We start from the raw sequence: 19,513 nt of genomic DNA on the forward strand, positions 1-19,513 counted from the left end.
TCTGTTTGTCAGTCTCCGTACACTCCCGCCTGTCTGTCTAGCTCCTTCAGCCATGTCTGGGTTCTACCAGTTAAAAACAGGCGGTGGGGTCTTTTCCACCCCTCTCTCTCCAACACCCACAGCCCCATTTGAATTTTAGGGCCTTATAAATAATAATCTGCCCATTGGAGGAGCTCGCCAGCTCTAGATCCCACCTGCAGCCTTTAGGCCTTCCTGTTTTGCCGGGGGGTTGCATCGTACCAATTGGCCCTGTTCCATGCACCGGGGGTTTAGCAAGGCATGGTTAATGCAATGGTGAAAACAGGCCCTTGCGCGAAGCCAAGGAAATTAGCAACAACAAAACCTGGGTGGGTCGGTTTAAATCTGTGGGTGGAGGCAGGTTTGGGGTTGGCTGAGCTCTGGCTGCGTCATACAGTCGTCAGATGGGCAAGATTGGTGCCCTCTGCTTCATATCCTGAGCCTGATTCTCCTTGCATTTCCATGAGCATTCGTCCTTTGGTTTCCATGAATTACAGCTGGTTTGCAACAGAGTAGGGGCCCCATTGAAAACCAACGAAAGGGCTCCCCTTGGCTTCAATAAGCTTTGGCTCAGGCCATGAATGAGATCAGAATCAGGCCTCGGTGGGACGGGGGTACAGTGACAGGGCATTGTGGGCACTCGAGGGAAGAGCAAGGGTGCTGTAGGTCAAGATCGAAGTGTATGTTGGGAGCTCTGAGAAGGCAGTGGGATCTAGTAGGTAGAGCAGAGGGGGCTGGGAGCCAGAACTCCTGGCTTCTATCCCCAGTGCTAGGTGCTGGTGGGGTCTAGTGGGTAGAACCGAGGGGGCTGGGAGCCAGAACTCCTGGCTTCTATCCCCAGTGCTGGGTGCAGGTGGGGTCTAGTGGGTGGAGCAGAGGGGGCTGGGATTCGGGAGGTTTAATTGTGATCTCTTTGGTTCTGTCCTTCCACCTCCCTTTGCTCCCAGGACAAGCTGGTGGGGCGGGACCTGTGCGGGTGGGGGGGCTGATCTTGGCCTGGATAACATAACCAAGCATTTTGCCCTCAGGTTCCCCGGGGGTCTCTCTTGTACTTGGCTCCTTTGTGACTAGTTGGGCTGACACTGGGGGCGGTGGAGGGAAAGCACCTGCTGCCCCCTCCCACCCCACGCTGCTCAGCACCCTCACTCTGTCTTCCAGGTTAGAGAAGGAGCTGGAGATTCTGGAGAACGGGGACTCGGCGCCTTCCACCAAGGAGAAGCTGGGGAAGGAGGCAGCAGTGACAGCAAAGGAGGAGAAAGCAGCAAACGCACAGAAGGTCAGGAGAGGGGGAGAAGGGGAAGCTTAGCCCTGGCTGGCCTCAAAACCTTCCCTTAAAGAGGTCAATGCCATTAACCCCCTAGAGTACCGTGGAGCCCAGAATCGCAACGGTATCTCCGTGCACAGGTTGTCATGGAGGGGTTGGGGGGGGGTTAAAGGGATGCCCCGCGAAAGCATCTCTGGCTATTCCCTTGAGACAGCTGTGAAGGGGCAGCAGGGACAGAACCAGCTGCCTCCGTTTACCCTCAGCCACCCTTGCCCAGGGCAGGGCTTCCGTTGCTGTAATGCACCAAATGGCCTCGAGTCCAGGCCTTCGGGGAAACGGGCCTGGAATCGGTTCCTCTGCCGTCGCGTGGCGCGTGCGTGTAACGGCGGCTGCCCGAGCTGCTGTCAGAAATGTCTGCACCCCGCACACGAGGCCCCGGTTTCGCGGCTGCCTGCAGGTAAAATGCCGCCAGATCGGAGGGGCAGCATTGGGTATCCACTCGGCGCAGGGCTTGGGGGCGGTTCCGCTCAGGAGTATTTTGCACGTGCACCGGTGCAAGCCGTGACACAGAAGCGAGGCAGGGGTGACTCGGGCATAGAGTATACCGTGCTGCGTGGCTTTATTAACAGGTGCGATCGAAACCGGCGACAACCAGCGCCTCTTCCCCTGAAAATCAAGCCCCTGTTGTCCCCAGGGCAGAGCTTTGCCCCCAGCCCACATCCGCCCCCCGAGAAAATCCTCGCGCCTCAGCCACTGCGCTCGGGCCAGCCCCACAGCCCTGCCCGGTGCGCCCCCGCCTTGCCATCGCAGAGCTCAGCAAGGCCAAGGCACGCTGGCGAGCTGCCCGTTTGTGCGGTTAATCAGCCGCGTGGCCCAGCCTGGCAGGGGAGCAGACGGTTGTTTGCTGGGGGGGGCGGGGCAGCTGTCGTCAGCGGCTGTGCTCAGCCACGCCCCCTGCTGGATCAGAGTGGATACTCAGGGCCCTCCGCACGCCCAGCCCGGTTTATGGGGATGTGGGGCTTCGCGGGGAATTAAGAGGCCGATGGTTGGCTGGTGTTTGTCACTGGGTGGAAATAATTGTGCTGATGAAGACCGAGAATGCTGGAAAGAAGCTGGAATCCGCATGACTGAGTTCTGCAAACCCATTCACCGCCTGGCTGGGAAGCTCGACCCCCAGGTGAAGGACAAGGACTCAATCTAAAGGGGACTCGCTGCCGTTAGCCCTAAAGGGTCTATGACACAGCAGCTGAACGGCCCCGATCCCATCCGTGCACGTACACGCTGGCCAGTTCCGCACCGTATTCCCCATTCGAAGTGCGCTGATTCTGGGCGCTCCATTGTCTCTGCTTGCACAGACCCCACGTCCTGTGATTTGAGCTAACGAGTCTCAAGCCACATGGTTAGAATGAGACGTCCCCGATGCGCTGCGCTGGCAGGCAAGCCTGCAGCAGCGAGCAGGGGAGCCATTTGCTGTTCTCCTGGTTGGATTAGCTAATGCATGCTTGGCTGTGTGGAGGCCTTGGGTGCCGTAGGAGGGCTCGGAGTTAGCAGTGCTTCCTGTAACCTCTCCGTGTTCTGTCTTGCAGACTCCGCTGGGCACAGCTAAAGGTGGGTTCTCTCCTGTCTCATCCATGGGATCTAACTTTCCTTCCTTCGTGGGCACAACCCATGCTCCCCTCATTTAAGAGCGAGCTCCCCAGCGCTCCTGCTCGGAGTGGTGGGCTTTCTAGGCAGGAGAAGCAGAACGAGATGCCTTCTGCTGGGCCGTGCCCTGGCCTCGCAGTCCGTGGTCACGCTGCACGGCTGGGCAGCACTCGGACAGGCTTGGCCGCTGGATGCCAGTCAGTGCTGAGCTCCCAGTCGCCTCGCTCTGCAGGGAGTGGATCCCCAGGAGCAGGAATGGCTCCTTCAGTCAGTAGATTCCCCTTTGCTTGGGTGCCACCCAGCGCCATCCCAGCCCTGGAAATGCCCCCAGCCACAGCTCAGGGTGGGTTGCTGGAGTCACCCACCTTACCAACCCCTTCCTTTCCTCCAGCATCCCCTTTCAAAACCCCCTTCTCCTCTCTCCATTAAGCCCAGGGGCAACAGCTATCAGCCTTCTCCGACTGCGCCCGCTTTCTGCAGAGTGAACTAGGAGCTAACCTAAGGCACGAAAGCCCATTTGCAGGGGGCAGCAGCCTCCCAGGTGGTGGAAAGGGCCTCCCCCCAGCTCCCCGGGGCGCGGGGTCAAAGAGGCGAGCTGGATGATCGTTACTGTTGCAAGCCCGGCGCATGCAGCGGTCGCTATGAGCACCCGTGGAACAGTCCTGGCACGTCCCCTGTTGTGGTGGACGTTATGGGGCATGGCTGGGAGCAGGGCATGGTGGGAACAGGGCGTGTCCCCTGCTATGGCAGGTCACCTGGATAGAGAAATTTCCAGCTTGGGAAGTCAATTGCTTTTCTTCTTCTTCCCCAAAGCGGAGCAGAAGATCTCCAACAGCCCCTTGAAGTTGGTGGAGGCCACTGACATGATGAAGGCAGGTATGTACGTCGCCTCTTGTCCCAGGGAGGATGCTCGAGTCCTGCTGCCCCATGGTACTTAGCGCTGGGTGGGGGCAGGATGCCGTGGGGCTTCACCAGGGTTGTTTTGTCTTGGAAGAGAAAATCGCAGCAAAGCTGTAGATCTCAGACCAGGGCTGCAGGTGTCTATCAGCGTGAGTTGGGGACAGGGGTGTACGGCACGGGGGTCAGGAATAGGGTTCGGGTTAGGAATGTGCAGGGTGGGGTCGGAGTTTTCAGCTAGGTGGGTTGAGGTTATTGGTATCCATCACTCGGGGTTAGACTCGCAGATATCCATTAATGTGATGGTCCTTCAATACAAGTCGTACGCTCTGCACGTGGAACCGTTCCCCGGGGGAACGGCATGCAAAGCCCCCTGATACCAGACACATCCTATTAGGGGCAGGCTGAAATCCGCCTTGTACCAGGAAGTCAGCACTTGGATCTTCCCGAGCTGGGTACCCAGCGTCTGGCGCATCCAAAGGGCTGTGCCCCAGGGAAACGCGAGTCACACACATCTAACATGAGACACGGGGTCGCCCGATGCAGTGCTAAGTACACAGCCCCGTGCGTTAAGGATGTGCTGGAGGAGTTTCCCTCTTAGCCCGTTTCCTGGCTCTGTATTTGGTGTGGCACTTGAGTTGCCGGGGAGAGTTACCTTCCACGCATAACCTTGCCAATCAAAGCCAGTTGGCTGGCTGAATCTTTATTTGATTCAGTCCCTCTTGTTGTGGCTTCTTGAGTTTTATACAAGATCTAGTGTAGCTGCCAATCCAGCCTCTTGTATCCAATCCTGCAGGGACCAATCTGTGGGGACACATACACACACCCTGTGCATTGCACCTTTGGCCTCTGCCTTTGCATGGCTATAGACTAGGTGATCATGGGCCCCGGCCCATGACGTGCTGGCTCCCTTTGAGGTCAACAGAGGCTGAGGGGACTCCGCCCCAGGGGTGTCATTTCAGAAAAATTCAGGGGAGTCAAGGGGCAAAACTGTATCGGCATATAGGCCATTATCTGTGACTGTCATTCTGGGAGGGGGAGTGGAAGACAGAATGGAGCCTATAGACCTATGAAAAGTTGGGGGAGGGGCAAACCCAGGTCTCGCAAATTGCCCCCCCTTGCCCAATAGCACATGATGCCCCTGCTCAGCACCTGGCAGGACTGTGGCCCTATTAGGGCATTTCAGTCTCTAAGGACTGTGCTGCTCAAAACCCAAAGCAGGCTCTGCCTCAGTTTCCCCTCCCTCCAGGTCCACAGACCTTTATGAGGGCTTTGCCTCGCTGGGGCCCCTTATCCAGCAGGCTCCTGCTCCCTGCAGGGATCTCTTTGAGGCCTCCTGCCTGGGAGCTCTGGAGAGCTGTCACCTGCCCTTGTCCCAGCCGGCTCCCTCCCCAGGCCCTCTCCCCAGTAGCTCATCCAGCCCTCCAGTTCCTTTGGGCCTATCCTAGGACTCCCTCCCCCCCCCCCACTCGGGCTGCCACTTAGATCTTCCAGCAGACCTAGTTCTAAGTCCCCTGCTCCCATCACCTGATCCCCTGCCCCCCGTTCCTGTCACCTGGGGATGGTGGTTACACCTGGCAGAGGCCAGGCTGAGCCCCAACCTTTTAAAGGGCCAGCTCACCCTGTCCCACTCTCCTAAAGCAGACCCCACACTTTTCCAAGCTGTGCTGTATTGTCACGTAGCAAAGGTGAGCTCCGCAGGTGGGTCTGACTGAACCAAACCAAGCCCAAAGGAACAGCGGGAGCAGGTTCTGTGGCCCAGACCCTCAAAGGTGAGGAGGTGCCGAACTTCCATTGAAATCAATGGGAGTTTGGTGTCATGAGACCTATGCGGATCTGAGCCGGTAGTCTCGTTCTGTTCTCTAGTGGAGGTGGATCTGTGATGTCCCCTGGGAAGATGGTTGACTCAGGAAATGAAGACACAGTTCCACACACAGAAAATTCAAAGTGTTGGGGCTGTTTCCATTTTGCAGGGCTTGAAAGGGATCCATTTGCCCCCAAAATTTTTGGTGCTTTTTCACCAAAATTCAGAACGGTCACCCGAATATGTTGTTTATCAAAAAAACTTGACCTTGGTGGCTTTTCTTTTTTAACTGAAAACCAGGTTTTGGGTAAATGAAAAACGTCAATCATGATCAGGTTTAAAAATATCCATTAAAAACACCCCCGGAGAATTTTGTGCAAGACAGAGAGTTTTGATTTTTATTTTTTTTATTTTTTTTGCAAAAATTTCAGTTTAAAAAAAATGCCATTTTTCAATTAAAAAAAATGGAGGGGCAAAAACTGTCAGCCACCCTATGAGAGAGGAACGGGCTTTCCCAGCCCTCCTGTTGCCTTGCAGTGCATGTGTGTACTAGAGATGCAGCAAATGATGCTGCTCACCGGGTTCTCTTTACCAGTAATTAGCGACTGGCTTAAATCGGAAACCCTTCAGCCTTTGGGAACGCTGGCGCTGGATACAGCTGGGTGACGTTTTTCATGTGAATAGTTTTGCTCCTCCCCCCCCCCCAAATTGGAAATGTCAAAATGCTTCCAGTTTTTGTTTCAGAGAGATGTTTCCTTTCAGAATTTACCTAAATGTATTTTTAAGAAAATTACAAACATTTCGAAAAACCCCAAAAGCAAAACAAAAAAACTTCGTTTGGGGTCGATCCAAACTGGTTTGTTCCATCTGAAATGAAATGGGTTTTTTGTTTTTCTATTGCATCAAGAAAAACTGAACTTTTTTCATTTTGGTTCAATCCGAAGCAATTATTAAATCAAGCTTGGCTGGTTTTTCGGAAAGCTCCACTCTAGGAATTGTTTGGGGGCAGGTCTTGGGCCTGGTCAGACTACATAATCACAGTGCTCCCTGCTGGCCTTGCAATCTAGGAACAATTATTTGGGGAGATTACTCAGTTCAGCCACCAAACCGAAAAATCAGTTATTTGCCCAGTCCTAACTGTGTATCCAGACTTTGAGCCCATCTCTAATAACTATGAGAAGTCCTACCCACAGTTCCTTCCCTGCAGGATTGGCTCAAGCTTTCAGTTGTATGTCTCTACCATATGGCAGTTACCCCCCCCCCAGGGCGCCAGGAAGGTGGAACTCAGAACTTCAGCGAGTTTGTATCTCCAAGAGGCAGGGGGACAGGCACCTGCCCATGTGATGGGCAAAGGACAGGCCACTCCAAGGCTCACGCTGTGCCATAGCTCCAAAAGCATTGCTGTGAATTTCGATTCCCGACACTGACCAGACATAAAGATGGCATGGCTATTTCTCAACTGCCTCCAGTGGGGCCATTTCACACTGAGTGGGCACCGACCACATGTAACTACCGGGCCAACCCCAGCCCTGCTTTGCCAGAGCTGCGTGGCGAACGGTTGCGTAGATGAGCTACGCCTTGAGTCCTACAACACAGTAAGGTCGAGCTAATGCCAAGAACAATCCAAGCTACAGCCGCAGAACCTCGGCCTTCCGAAGTGGAGATACTCGTTAACTACACGCTTGTTACATACATGTAAACCCAGTTAATGTCAAGTGCGATCCATACAGCTCAATTGGTTTCCAAGCCCCAGGCGGAAACGTTATTTATATAATCTTAGATGCTGTTTCTGGCCTTACCCTTTTACCCTCTTATTTTTTGAAATCATGCTGCAGCTGCACTCATTTGGGTTGCCTGTTGATAGAAACCACCTTACTTTCCCTTGGGTTGATTTCTTTCTTTCTTTGCCTCCCGCTCCTTGTGGCTTGCTGGCTCAGAGGGAAGGACACGTTGCCTCCTAGCATGGCTCGTCTAACCCCCCAACACAGCACTGCAGCCTGGCTGCTTAGATAAAGCCGGCTGGCTAAACTAAAGGCCGCTTGCAAGCCAGCCCAGCTCAGCTAGGAGTGCTTGGCAGTACAGATCTCCGTAGGTACATGCAGCCATTCTGCTGGAGCTCTGGTGTTTGCAGGTGAAGTGCAGTGGGGCTTAGCAATGTTACATGACAGTGGTGAGGCTGCGAGACTGCAGGGAAGCTACATTCCTGTGGCAAATGATTTGCTTTAGCCAGGTGAGTACGGATTAAGCCTCAGCTACATTCGAGTCCACGGCTCTGTCGAGGAGCTACCAAGCCAAGGGGACATAGCAGGCCTCCTGGTCCAGGTGTAATGTACTAGAGCGGGGTCCGAGGTGTTCCCAGCGACGGGGATCCAGCAGTCGAAGCGCCAGAGGAGATCAGACGAGCCCAAAGCCAGGAAGCGCTGCACAGATGCCAGCAGAGCTACGCCATTTGATGCCAGCTGAGAATCTGTCCCCGGGCCTGATTCTCCACCACCCTGCGCCTTGCATTGTCACGGGCCCCTGCGCAAAGCAGGGGGGACACGCCCCCAGCCGCGGGAGTGGGGAATTCCAGCTGGGGGAGTGTTTTGCACCCACTTTGCACAGAGGGGAGCAATGCCACAGAGCACAGGACAGCGGGCAGGTGGGCTCATGGGGCTAGCTGTTCACTGGAGAAGCCGAGCCCGTTGTGTCTTTGATTCATATCAGCTCAGTGGACTGACGAAAACAAATCCTAAATTTCTTCTGCCTCCTGCATCCAGCTGAGAGAATCCGAGAGCAGGTGCTTTCCTGCCGTTCTTACTACAATTGAATTTGAAAATTGGGGTTTTTTACTAAATGTGCAAAACTGGAGTGAGGGTCAGATCCCTGCTCAGAGTCCTCAGCGGGGCCTGATCCTGCTGACCAACTGCTCAGTGGAGAGGGGCAAGCTAGACCCATCCCTCAGCTCTCTGGACAGACAGGTGACAATGGAAGCCGTTCTCTGCCCACAACATCACATCAGCTACCAAGAGGGGAGCCCGAACAGCCCCAGAGGTAAGGGAGCTCACGGCAGCACTGGGAGGGCCGGGTGCTAAGGATGCTGGAAGGTAACGTACATCCTGCTGGGAAGGCAGTGCTTGGGACCTAGGGACTGCCTGCCATGCACTCCTTGCTGGAGCCCACAGTGCCGCCTCTCCCCACCCAGCAGCTCCGAGCTCTCCCAGTGGCACCCGCACCTCTCCATCTTGCGCCCCCTTCCCCCTCCCCCACGTGCTAGCTGCCTGCTTCTGAGCACTGGAGCCTTGTAGCGGGGTGGGAGCCGGGGGCTGGTTTAACTCTCACTGTCCTGTTTGTGTCCCAGCCATGTACTCAGTGGAGATCACAGTGGAGAAGGACAGAGTAACTGGCGAGACCAAAGTCCTATCCAGCACCACCCTGCTCCCCAAGAATCATTGCCTGCAGGGGGTCAAGGTGTACGAGGATGAGATGAAAGGTACGGGCCCAAAGAGCATCCCTCCCTCCCCAGGCATCCTGGAGGCCAAGAGGGAGGTGAAGGGAGAAGGTGACTGTAGGCACTACCAGAGGAGCATCACTGTCGGCGGCAGGGCCAGTGACCAGTCACTGCCGTCTACCGCTCTCCGGCTTTCCTAGGGACTGGCAGACGGGCCCCTGCCCTGGCTGGGGTGGATCATTGGCACCAACTACTCAGGGTTAGCAGCTAACAGCGACCACACCCTGAGTCCCCGCTCAATACCCAGCGCGATGTTGCTTGCACCGAACCAGGAGAACAGTAGTGTTCTAAGGAACAGCCAGCATGGATTTGTCCAGAACAAATCATGCCACACCAAGGTGGGTGCACAAGTGCTTGAAACCCTGTGCTCAAAGAGGCGTGCTCAATGGTTTGCTGTCCAACTGGGAGGGCGTCTCTAGGGGCCAGCTCTGGGTCTGGCACTAGGCAATATTTTCATTCATGCCTCGGGTAAGGGAGCGGAGGGCCTGCTGATGAAATATGCAGATGACACCAAGGTGGGAGGGGTTGCAAGCACTTTGGAGGCCAGGATTAGCATTTGAAATGACCTTGAGAAATAGGAGAGTTGCTCTGAATTCAACAGGATGAAATTCAGCAAAGACAAGTGCAAAGTGCTTCACTTTGGAAGGAAAAATCAAATGCACACCTACACAATGGGGAAGGCGACAGTATTACTGAAAGGGATCTAGGGGGCCTAGTGGATCACACGCTGAATATGAGTCAACGGTGTGATGCTGTTGTGAAAAAGGCGGTTATCGTTCTGGGGTGTGTTAACCAGAGTGTCGGATGTAGGACACGGGAGGTGATTGTCCTGCTCCCCTTGGCGTTGGTGAGGCTTCATTTAGAATTCTGTGTCCAATTCTGGGCACCCCATTTTAGGAAAGCTGTGGACAAATTGGAGAGAGTCCAGAGGAGAGCAACAAAAATGATGAAAGGTTCAGAAAACCTGCCCTATGGGGAAAGGTTCATGAAACTGGGCACATTTAGTCTTGAGAAAAGACGACAGAGAGAGGATCTGATAACGGTCTTCAAATATGTAAAGGGCTGGTATACAGAGGGTGGTGATCAGTTCTTTTCCATGTCCCCTGAAGATAGGACAAGAAGCAATGGGCTTAATCGTCAGCAAGGGAGATTTAGGTTTGGTATTAGGAAAAGCTTTCGAACTGTAAGGGGAGTTAAGCTCTGGACCAGGCTTCCAAGGGAGACTCAAATCACCGTTATTGGAGGTTTTAAGAACAGGTTGGAGGAACCCCTGTACAGCTTTACTTGGTCCTGCCTCAGCGCAGAGGGCCTGACTTGATGACCTCTCGAGGTCCCTTCCAGCCCTTCATTGCTCTGATTCTCTCTCTTGTTGGAGGATGTTCGATAAGCTCTTGCATGTCCCAGGGTGGCCCCAGGAAATGGAGGAAAGATGCACAGGGTGCATGACCTAGTCTAGAGTTGATGCATAGATGTGTGTGGGAGGTAACGTTGTTTAGGTCGAGGCTGTGTGGTGCCATGACTTGGATGCTGGACTCTGGGTCCAGTTCAGTCCCTGGCTCTGCTACTTAATTTGTGTGACCTTGAGCAAGTTGCTTTCCCTGCCCTGTGCCTCAGTTTCCCTAGTGTGTGAAACTGGGGGATAATAAGACCTGACTTCCTAAAACGCTTTGGGGTCTGTGTTACCTTGTGCTCTCGTTAAGAGCCTTGATGACTGCAGCTATCTTTTGGCTTTTGTGTTGGGCCACCGCACCAGCTGACAGCCGCTTCCCGGGACCGTGAGCGACGGCTGTGGGGAGCGGATAGCGAGAGGGGGTGGGGTGCTAACTATCTGAACTCAGTAGTGATTTGCTGCAACCTTCCCCTCACCCCTTCCCAAAGCAACAATCCGCACCGGTTGCTGGGACACCTGCCCCAGCGTGGCAGAAGCTGCATGCGTTGCTGGACATGGCAGCTGAGGTGTGATGGGAGGGATCCAAATGAGTTCAGACTCTTTTGGTCAAGTGCAGCTGTGGCCTTGGTTGCCGCCCGGCGGGTGCAGGGAGGTGTTGGGGCTGCAACAAGCAAAGGCACCTTTAAAGGTTGCTTCACCCCATGTAGCGTTCTGCAGATGTTGGGGGGATCGCTTTGCAAACAAGGGGCAAATACAACCCCGTTTTCAGTGACCATCAGTCCCCGTGACTGGCTCTTATCGAGGGTGGGCTGCGACCTTTCCCGGTCCATGGGTAACCGACGCCGGCCCACAGCTACTCCACACATTGGGCTTGGATGTGTGTTCTGCTTAGATAGGTTTGTAACAGCGTGTCCACAGGGTGCCGACAGGAGCTCTGAGCTTGGGGCTCCCCTGGTATTTAGGCTGCCAAGTTTGCTCTGGTCAGGTGCTTTGGGTTTCTCTCCTGGCCTATCCCATGCTCTGTGTGGGGGCTGCAGTATTCCGCTGCCTCCCATTATTCAGGACAGTAGTTGGCTACGTAGAAAAAGATGCACCGAACTAACCACGTAATGAAAAGCAGAGCCACCTTCCCTAGGGATAACATGTCATCACCATCCTGGGGAAATCAAACCCAAATGCCTTCGTCTGGAGCATAAGAGCCACCTAGCGGCTGTGTATGCTAATCTCAGGGGTGGGGATTCTTTCTTACAGATCTCCCAGGTCGTCATCCCTGTACTGAGGATGATCTAGATTATGCCTGTGGATGTATCCTAGCTGACCAATTCTAGGACTGGTTTCCTATTTAAAAGGTTTTTTCCTTTGTGGGTACCCAGTGTGATCCATCCCAAGCACTGCTTTAGAAGCGATCGGTTCTCTTCGCCTGGCTGTAGATGGGGGTTTGCTGTGGATTGCCCAAGGAATAATTCCCTGGACAGTAGCAAGTGCTGATCTGGGAGTGTTGCTGGATGACAACCGCTGTTTCTGGTGATTGGGTCGAGGGTCCAGCAAACAGCGGAGTCTGGGGTGTGTCTGCCGCTTCGAAGAGCTCAAAAGCTGCCTGACCCAGAAGGGGAGTTCTGGGTGTGGGTCAGATCCTAAACCAAGATATATCCAGCTCCAGATGGGAGAGATAATGTGAGATTAGCTCCATAGATTCCTGCTGTCTGAATCCTAAACCCCCAGACCTGGCTTGGTTCCAAGCCTTAGTCTCACCCTATCCCAGATCCAGGTACCACCTCTCATCTCTAGACCAGCCTGACACATGCCCCTTGGCCTTCTTCTGAGTCCTCACTGTCTTCTCTGTCTCTCCCACAGTGGTGCACGCGGTCCACATGGAGGATGGAGCCATCGAGAACGGGGTCCACCCTCTCAGCTCCTCTGAGGTGGACGAGCTGATCCACAAGGCAGATGAGGCGAACCTGGGCGAGGTCTCCCAGAGGGACTCCAAGACCAAGGAGCGTGAAGAGGCCAAGAAGGGGGGTCCCGAGAGTAACCTGCCCAGCCAGAAGACCACGCCCCGGAAGGAGATCACTGGGGTGCAAGCCAAGCCAGTGGACAGCCCGAGAATCCTGGCCTCCGGTGAAGGGGCAGAGCCTAGCAAAGAGCAGCCGGTCACCATGATCTTCATGGGCTACCAGAACGTGGAAGACGAGAACGAGACCAAAAAGGTCCTGGGTCTGGGGGGCACCATCAAGGCTGAGCTGGTGGTGATTGACGATGCCGACACCAAGCCAGCAGCAGCCGGAGCGGCAGACTGCACGGGCAAGGACCACGCCCCACCCAACGGCAGCACCGTGGAGCCCGTGGCCGCCCTGCCGCAGAAGGAAGACAGCCAGGTCGGGGAGAAGCCAGGGGCCAACGACACGGATCCCAAGGGAGCCGATCAGGACCTAGACATGAAGAAACACCGTTGCAAATGCTGCACGGTGATGTGAAACGTCCGCCAGCTCCTTCTGACCTCCCCTCATTGTACAGCCAAAAAGGACTGCCCCCCACCTTCTGTTACCCTGTTCCTCTTAGTTCCCTAGGTTCCACAAACTCCAAGTGACACCGTATTTTATTTACTTACCAGACACAACTTCTTTTTCTTAAGAGACTTGGGAATCAAATGCAGTGTTTGTAAAGTGTATAATAGGCAGCACCATCTCCTGGCCGCGGCATCGCTCGTCTGACGTCCGCTTCCATGCAATATGCCAATGGCGCTGAATATTATATGTATTATACACGCTTATTTTTCCCCCTTGCCTTTGTCTCTCCCCCCTGCTCCCCCGTGCCATGGTGGGGTCTCTCAGAGATCCTCAGCCCACCAGGGATGGCCATCATGGAACTCTCCCACCTGTAGGGCTCCCATTTTTTTTATTTTACTAATGGCTTTTCCCCTCGTTAAATGACACCCTCCGCTGTTATCCGAAGGATGCTGGAGCTGATCTCACTGATATGGGGGGAGGGGCTCAGCAGAGGGTCGTCGGACTAAGAAGCCTCCTTAGATGGTTTTTCAAAAACTGGCTGCTGTTAGGACTTTCTTCCTGGCCTTATGGAAGGGGAAGGAGGGAGACCACTCACATCCCAGCTCTTTCTCCACACGCCCTGGCGTCAACGGGCCACGGTTTAGAAACACCCAGGCCACCTGCTCCAGCAAGACAGAAGCTCCTGTCCAGTGGCAGCTTGACTATCCCCCGCACCCCGGGTTCATTTCGACGACGGGTCTCGGGAAACCCGACGCGGCACAGACCCAGCGCCCCAAACCACAGCTCCACAAGAAGTTTGAAGCAGAGGTTTCAGCCGGCACGTGAGCTGCTGGGCCGAACTTAAATTTGGCCTGATCTTGCTGCTTAGAGTTTTTAAGCACTAACCTGAGCCTTCAAACCAGCCGCAAGATGAACTGTTTCCACGGCAAAAGGAAACGGACACTCCCTGGAGATGAGACCTCTGCAAGGCGTGTGTGATGTTCCAACACAGCTTGGCCAAGGTCCGTGGGGGTGGTCTGTGAGATGGACCTGTTGTTTCAACACCTAAAGTTGACCGTTCCAGGTGCAACGTGCAGCTCCAGAAAAATGTAGCAGTGTGAAAAATAAACAGGTCCCTGCTGGATTTCCAGGCAGCAGAATCAGTCATTCCGGAGTCACTCCTTCTCTCAAGGAACTTCTCAGTCCAGCACTCACAGTGGTGACCACAAGCCTTAAGGTACTTTATTGACCCCGCTGGTTTGAATGCCGGAACCGGGGCCTATCAGCTCCCACACCCCTGTGATGTCATGTCATCTGCTGGTTTCTACAGAAGAGCGGCTCCCTCATTTCTTAGCTGGCTTTTCTCTGCTGGAATGACAAGGCCGTGAAGGGGCGAGGTGGTTGGAAGGATGTTGACTGCGTCTCCCCTGGCATTAACTTTTCTCTTGTAGATGCCACGCCAGTAAGGACATCGGCCACTGAGCTGATGACCAGAGATGCTCCCAGTTGTGGACAGTGGATGAAATTGGAGGAGGTCGGCCCAAGTCGTGGCCAGCGGGAGAAGGGTCTGCTCGTCGGGAGTTCTGGAGGGTTGTTCTGAACATGCTTGTGGTCATTAACCTTTGGAGCCCTGTTAGCCACAGGTAGGGCCCTGTCAGCACCTCCACCCACTCAGCACCAGCAGCCCCCTGGCATCAATGCTGTCGCCTTCTCAGCCCAGGGCAGCCCTCCCACGCAACACGCTCGTGTGGACAAAGTCTGAACCCTCCAGTCCCTTGGCTTGTCCTCACTCGAGCCAGTGAGCCAGGTGCCTTATTGCTGCTTGGGTGGGGGGATTATGATTTGCCTTTGGCATCACCTAGTGGCATTGATGGGTCCCCTCGAGCCAGTTGCTCGTTCAGCATATTTGGCCCTGGCAAAGCAAAAGGGTTTTCACTTTGTAGCCAAGGAGCCCAGCAAATGGCTTTGAAGGGGTGCATAGTTGGGCAGCTGCCACAATTGCTTGGAGACGCCCCTAAACCAGGCCCCAATCCTGCCGTCCTTGATACCTGTGCATGCCTGCTGACACTAACGGGGTCGTACCAGCTGCACCTGAAAGCAGAACCACCCCCACTCCCACGTAAAGAGATGGGGCTGGATTCTACTCTCGGCTACCCGCTGACTGCTGTGGGTCTGCCCCAGAGCTTGGGGACTCCTCTGGGGGTCACTCACAGAGGTTCCCCCCCTCAGAACATGTTTATTCTTTAACGCTGTTATGCTGAAGGAGGGTACCTGGTTTTTAAAGCAGCTAAGTGAGTGGCGATGCTTTGCTCGGCTCAGAGCAGGGGAAACTTTAGTTCTTTTGCTACTCCTGGTTCGAGTTTGTAGCTGGCCGCTGGGCCCCAGCCACCTCCAGGGAGCTTCCGGTTCTTCTCCAGGAAGAACCATTCTCGGGAACACCTCGCGGGAGCTCTTCAGAACAGATGCCTCCCTGATCCCTAATCGTTTTCCTTGCACCCACTCTCCCTGCAGCGCAGAGCTGTGGGCGTGGCAAGATCAGGCACTCGCTCCCCTGATCACGCCCGATGAATTGCAGGCCAGACCCCAGCTGGTGTAAATTGCCGGAGCGCCGTCAGCTTCCGTGGAGCGACGCCAGCTCACTGACACCAGCTGAGGATCTACCCCAGGTTCTGCAGCAGAGCATGACCCGGGAGGCAGTTCTGCTCTGCAACAGCCAGATTGGCAAGGATGCTGCAGGTCCCCCAAAGGCAGCTTGTTGGCTGGCTGCCTTTGGGCCCGCATCCAAGTGGGCGGCCCTTTCCTGCAGAGTGGGTTCCATAGGGGAGGCAATGGGAGTTCGGGATAAACCCCATCCAGCAGAACAAATCAAGCAATGGGCCACGACCCAGTGCTCGTGGGCTAGTGGCTCGGGGCTAGCGGTGAGATCACATGGATCGTGTCCTAGGGCTGCTGCATGCGGGTCTCGGGTCTCCTTTGCTGTGGCAGGGGCTGAAATAGGACATGCTGCAGGGTTGGTGGTCGGTCTAGAGATTGGAGCTTGTGTAGCGCTCGTTGCACAAGGAGAAGCTAACGCTCACTTCGTGTTGGGTTCGGGACGGCAGAGCCAGGGACGCCTTGGAGCTGGGTCATTCCTCTGCAGTGAATCATTTATCGATACGACTTTAGACCGGTTTCCCACTCCGCAGACAGACTTGGATGCTGATTGCAAATTTGCTCATTACTGGAAACAGGTCGACAAACGCTCGGTGAAAACGAGCTTCCGCCAGCGAGATGTTGGCAGACCACTCGCTCCGGGAGCTTGGCATTAAGCGGGGCATCAGGTTGCGGACCTGAGTCGTTGGTATCGCCTCGGCTTTCCAGCTGGAGTGTTGAAATTGGTTCCGAGCGGGGACGAGGGAAGAGATTTGAGGAGGTGCCCCTGGGAACGCTTCCTGCACGGAGCACACGTTTGCACGCGCGTGAGCGAGCCGTGAGCTTCCCAGGAACGTTCTTGCAGACAAAGGAACATGAAAGCTTTTGGGCATGTTGGCGGTAATCACGCCTAATGCCCTCAAGGTCAATCTGGGCGCCAGATCTCCAGCTGGGGTGACTCGACTTGGTTCCATGGGAGTCACTGGGTCAGATCCCCGTCTTGTGTAAGTCAGCCCAGTTCCATTGACTCCAGTGGCTTTATGCCTTCGGAGGGCCTGGCCCCGGGAGTGGATGAATGCTTTTTATTTGTTGAAAATGTTTGCCCGGCACTAGAGGCTCTGGGGCCAGATCCTCACCTGGTGTAAATGGGAAGCCCAGTGGCGTTATGCCAGTTGACGCCAGCTGTGGGGTGCATTGGTGCCATCACCACCATCTTTCCGCCAGGATGTAGGACCGCGGGTTCCAGGTTGGCCAGTTGACGGGTAGGTGATAAGTGTGGGGAGGTGGTGCCATGCAACTTTCGTTTTCACCCTGTTCTCTCACGTCATCCTTAGAGGTTGAGCTCACACAGGTGTTGCCCACCGACAACGGCAGCTTCTACACAGGCATGCTGGTCCTGAAGGGGGACGTCATCCTTGCTTCTCTGTTATGTGAAAATTACCGCTGGGCAAGATTAACAGCATGTGCCCTGTGGGCTTAACTGGACTCCGCTGATGTCAAGGCTACTTGCTGTTTCTCTGCAGAGGGGTAAATTTCACCCTAATGTGATGTCTCAAGGATTAACCAAAGATCAGGCCCCTGACTGCACATAATGGTCTCCCTCCTTCTCCCTCCCCTTGCAATTTGTGTAGCATTCGCTGTTAGAGCATTTCCCCTGCTGTGCAGCTTGAAAGGATCCTGTGCTCGGTGTTGCCCCGGTGGCTACTCCCTGCCACACCCAGCTGCGGTTTTCGCACCTTTCCACTCCGTGCTGGTGGTTCTTGTCCCTGGCATTAGTCCTTGTTTGGTGAGTCATCCTGAGAGGAATCGGGATCGTGGCAAAGCTTCTGGACTACAACACATGGGCCGCCTGCGTGCCCATGGAAATAACCCACCCAGGGCCAGACCCATTCTTCCCCCTCACTCCACTGACTTTGAGAGGGGCCCAATGGGAGGCAGGAGTGAAGTTGGCACCCAAATACTTTTTAACCTCTTGGTTTCTATGTGCCCACATGCCTGCACGCAGAGAGAGACCTCACGCCCTGAAGCCTTGATCAACGGGGAATACATTTTACAATCAAATTGTTATTGTCATGTCTAGCGCCGATCCAGCAAAGCACAAAAGCCCGCGTGTAACTCTGAGCGTGTTCTTTGCTGGACCAGGGGTCCCTCGCCTGTTTGCACCCGGTTCCGTTTCCAGTCTCCTCAAGTTCCCGTTCAAAGGTTCTCGTAGCGGTAGGAGGGCCGGGCCCAGAGAAGCAGATCCTGGTTAGTCACTTGTATTTTTTCCACTAGGCTGGCCAGTTCTCTTCAGGCTGTGACAATCATTTCCCCAGGGGCCGACGGAGGCCGACGCTTTCCTCTCAGTGCTCAGCCTCCGACCCTTGGCCTTCGAACACAGCAGTATCACACATGCTTCTCCCCTGGGATTGGGGTGTAGACTAGCTTCCCCTTGTGGCCCCTGGAAGAGGCACCCGACTGCCCAGCATTGGGTTTGGCACAATCCAGGATGGACGCTGGCAAAGCTTCGCCCGGAGCTGATTCCACACCCCTCAATTATTTCATTTAACCGATGGTCTTCGCCCACATGGCTGAGAACTTTGCCAAAGAATAACGTTAAGGAACCTGGGGCTTTATCTGTAATCATGGCTATGAAACAGGGCGCGGGTGGGAGGGCCGTAGTGGGAGGCCACAAGTGGCTCGCTGGCTGTGAGGTTCTCAAGGGGGTGAAGAGGAGTGTGGCGGGGTGGTGGGAGAGTGACCCAGCTGTACAAAGAGTGACGTTGGCTGCCCTTGCCAGGTGGCCATTATCCTCCCGTAGCCCCTTCCTTGGTCCCGTGCCAACCTGGCGTGGGACCAGACTGTGTCCTCTCCTCCACGGCCGGTGGCTGCTGAGAATCAGCCAGCTTCATGTCACCTGCTGGGCAGGGATCTGGCTCCTAGGGTTCCACAGATCCGGCCTTAGTCCAGCCCCGGGAGCTCTTGCTGTTCTGGGGGCAGCCCCGTCCCCCAGTCCACGCATGGGTCATATGGGGAGTTACGCTATGGGGCAGAATTCCCCCAGGTTCCAGTTTAGCTCTGGACCCAAGTCAGGCTTAAACCAGGCACAGCCTAGCCACCTAGGGCCCGAGTCTGCTCCTGATGAGCTTTCTGCTGCTGCTGTTAATGGACTCAGGATCGGGCCCTTGATTCCTCAACCGGATCAGGGTGGGGGTGGCTTGAGGGGGAGAAAGCAGGAGCCCAGCACATTCTGAACGGGAGACTGGTGTGTGGCCCCCTCCTATAGCCCCTTCCCCCCCATCTGCCTGGCCCCTTCCCAGCCGGTGTATGTACAGGGTGGTCCCTCTGTGAGTCCACCCCCACCACCCCGCCATTCCTCCCTGCCCCCCCCCCCCGCTGCGTGACTCGGCTGAAGTGCACTTCCCGCGCTCCTGTGCTTTTTAATTGTGACGAGCCATTTGACGTTACAGCCCCCATTGTTTGTAATACACCCGAACTAAGCCAATAAACGGTGTGACTAATCAGGTGGATGCCTCTGCCCTCTGCTTTGGGGCCAGCCCCACAGGCCCACGCGGGGAGATGGGGCGTCACCCCGGCTCCTCTGCGCAGCATCTGGATTCTTCGCCACGCTGGTCCGTGCATGGACACGTCCGATGGCTCGATCTCGGGATTTGCATCAAAGGCTGAGAGGGGCACAGATGCTGCAGTAAAGGGAGGCCATATAAGTATTCTAGATCGAGGGGCATGTATGGGGATGGATGGATTGATAGATGGGTGTGATTGGGGGCTTTTCCCTTTCCCTGGTTATTCTCCCGCAGACAGGAAGCAGAAGACCAGAAGTCCAAGTGCAGGCAATGTGATGTTCATTGGGGTTAGTTTCAAGCAAGCATACGCATAGCTCTGACGACAA

At 55.1% G+C, this 19,513-nt stretch overlaps 1 protein-coding gene across 2 annotated transcripts in view; it reads left to right on the top strand.

The window, feature by feature from the left end:
* Window positions 1-19,129, top strand: part of PALM (paralemmin) — a 73,013-nt gene extending 53,884 nt beyond the window's left edge. The window contains exons 5-9 of one of the 2 annotated variants that reach the window (XM_084614657.1): window positions 1,177-1,294; window positions 2,869-2,890; window positions 3,740-3,802; window positions 8,968-9,099; window positions 12,362-19,129. In XM_084614657.1, the coding sequence (XP_084470783.1) occupies window positions 1,177-1,294; window positions 2,869-2,890; window positions 3,740-3,802; window positions 8,968-9,099; window positions 12,362-12,981 (955 nt within the window). In that variant the 3' untranslated portion in view covers window positions 12,982-19,129. The remainder of the gene's footprint in view (window positions 1-1,176; window positions 1,295-2,868; window positions 2,891-3,739; window positions 3,803-8,967; window positions 9,100-12,361) is intronic. The other variant, XM_084614658.1, reaches the window with a different exon arrangement.
* Window positions 19,130-19,513: the final 384 nt, after the last annotated feature.

Source organism: Lepidochelys olivacea, assembly GCF_965140295.1.
Source record: "Lepidochelys olivacea isolate rLepOli2 genome assembly, chromosome: 25".
NCBI lineage: Eukaryota > Metazoa > Chordata > Testudines > Cheloniidae > Lepidochelys > Lepidochelys olivacea.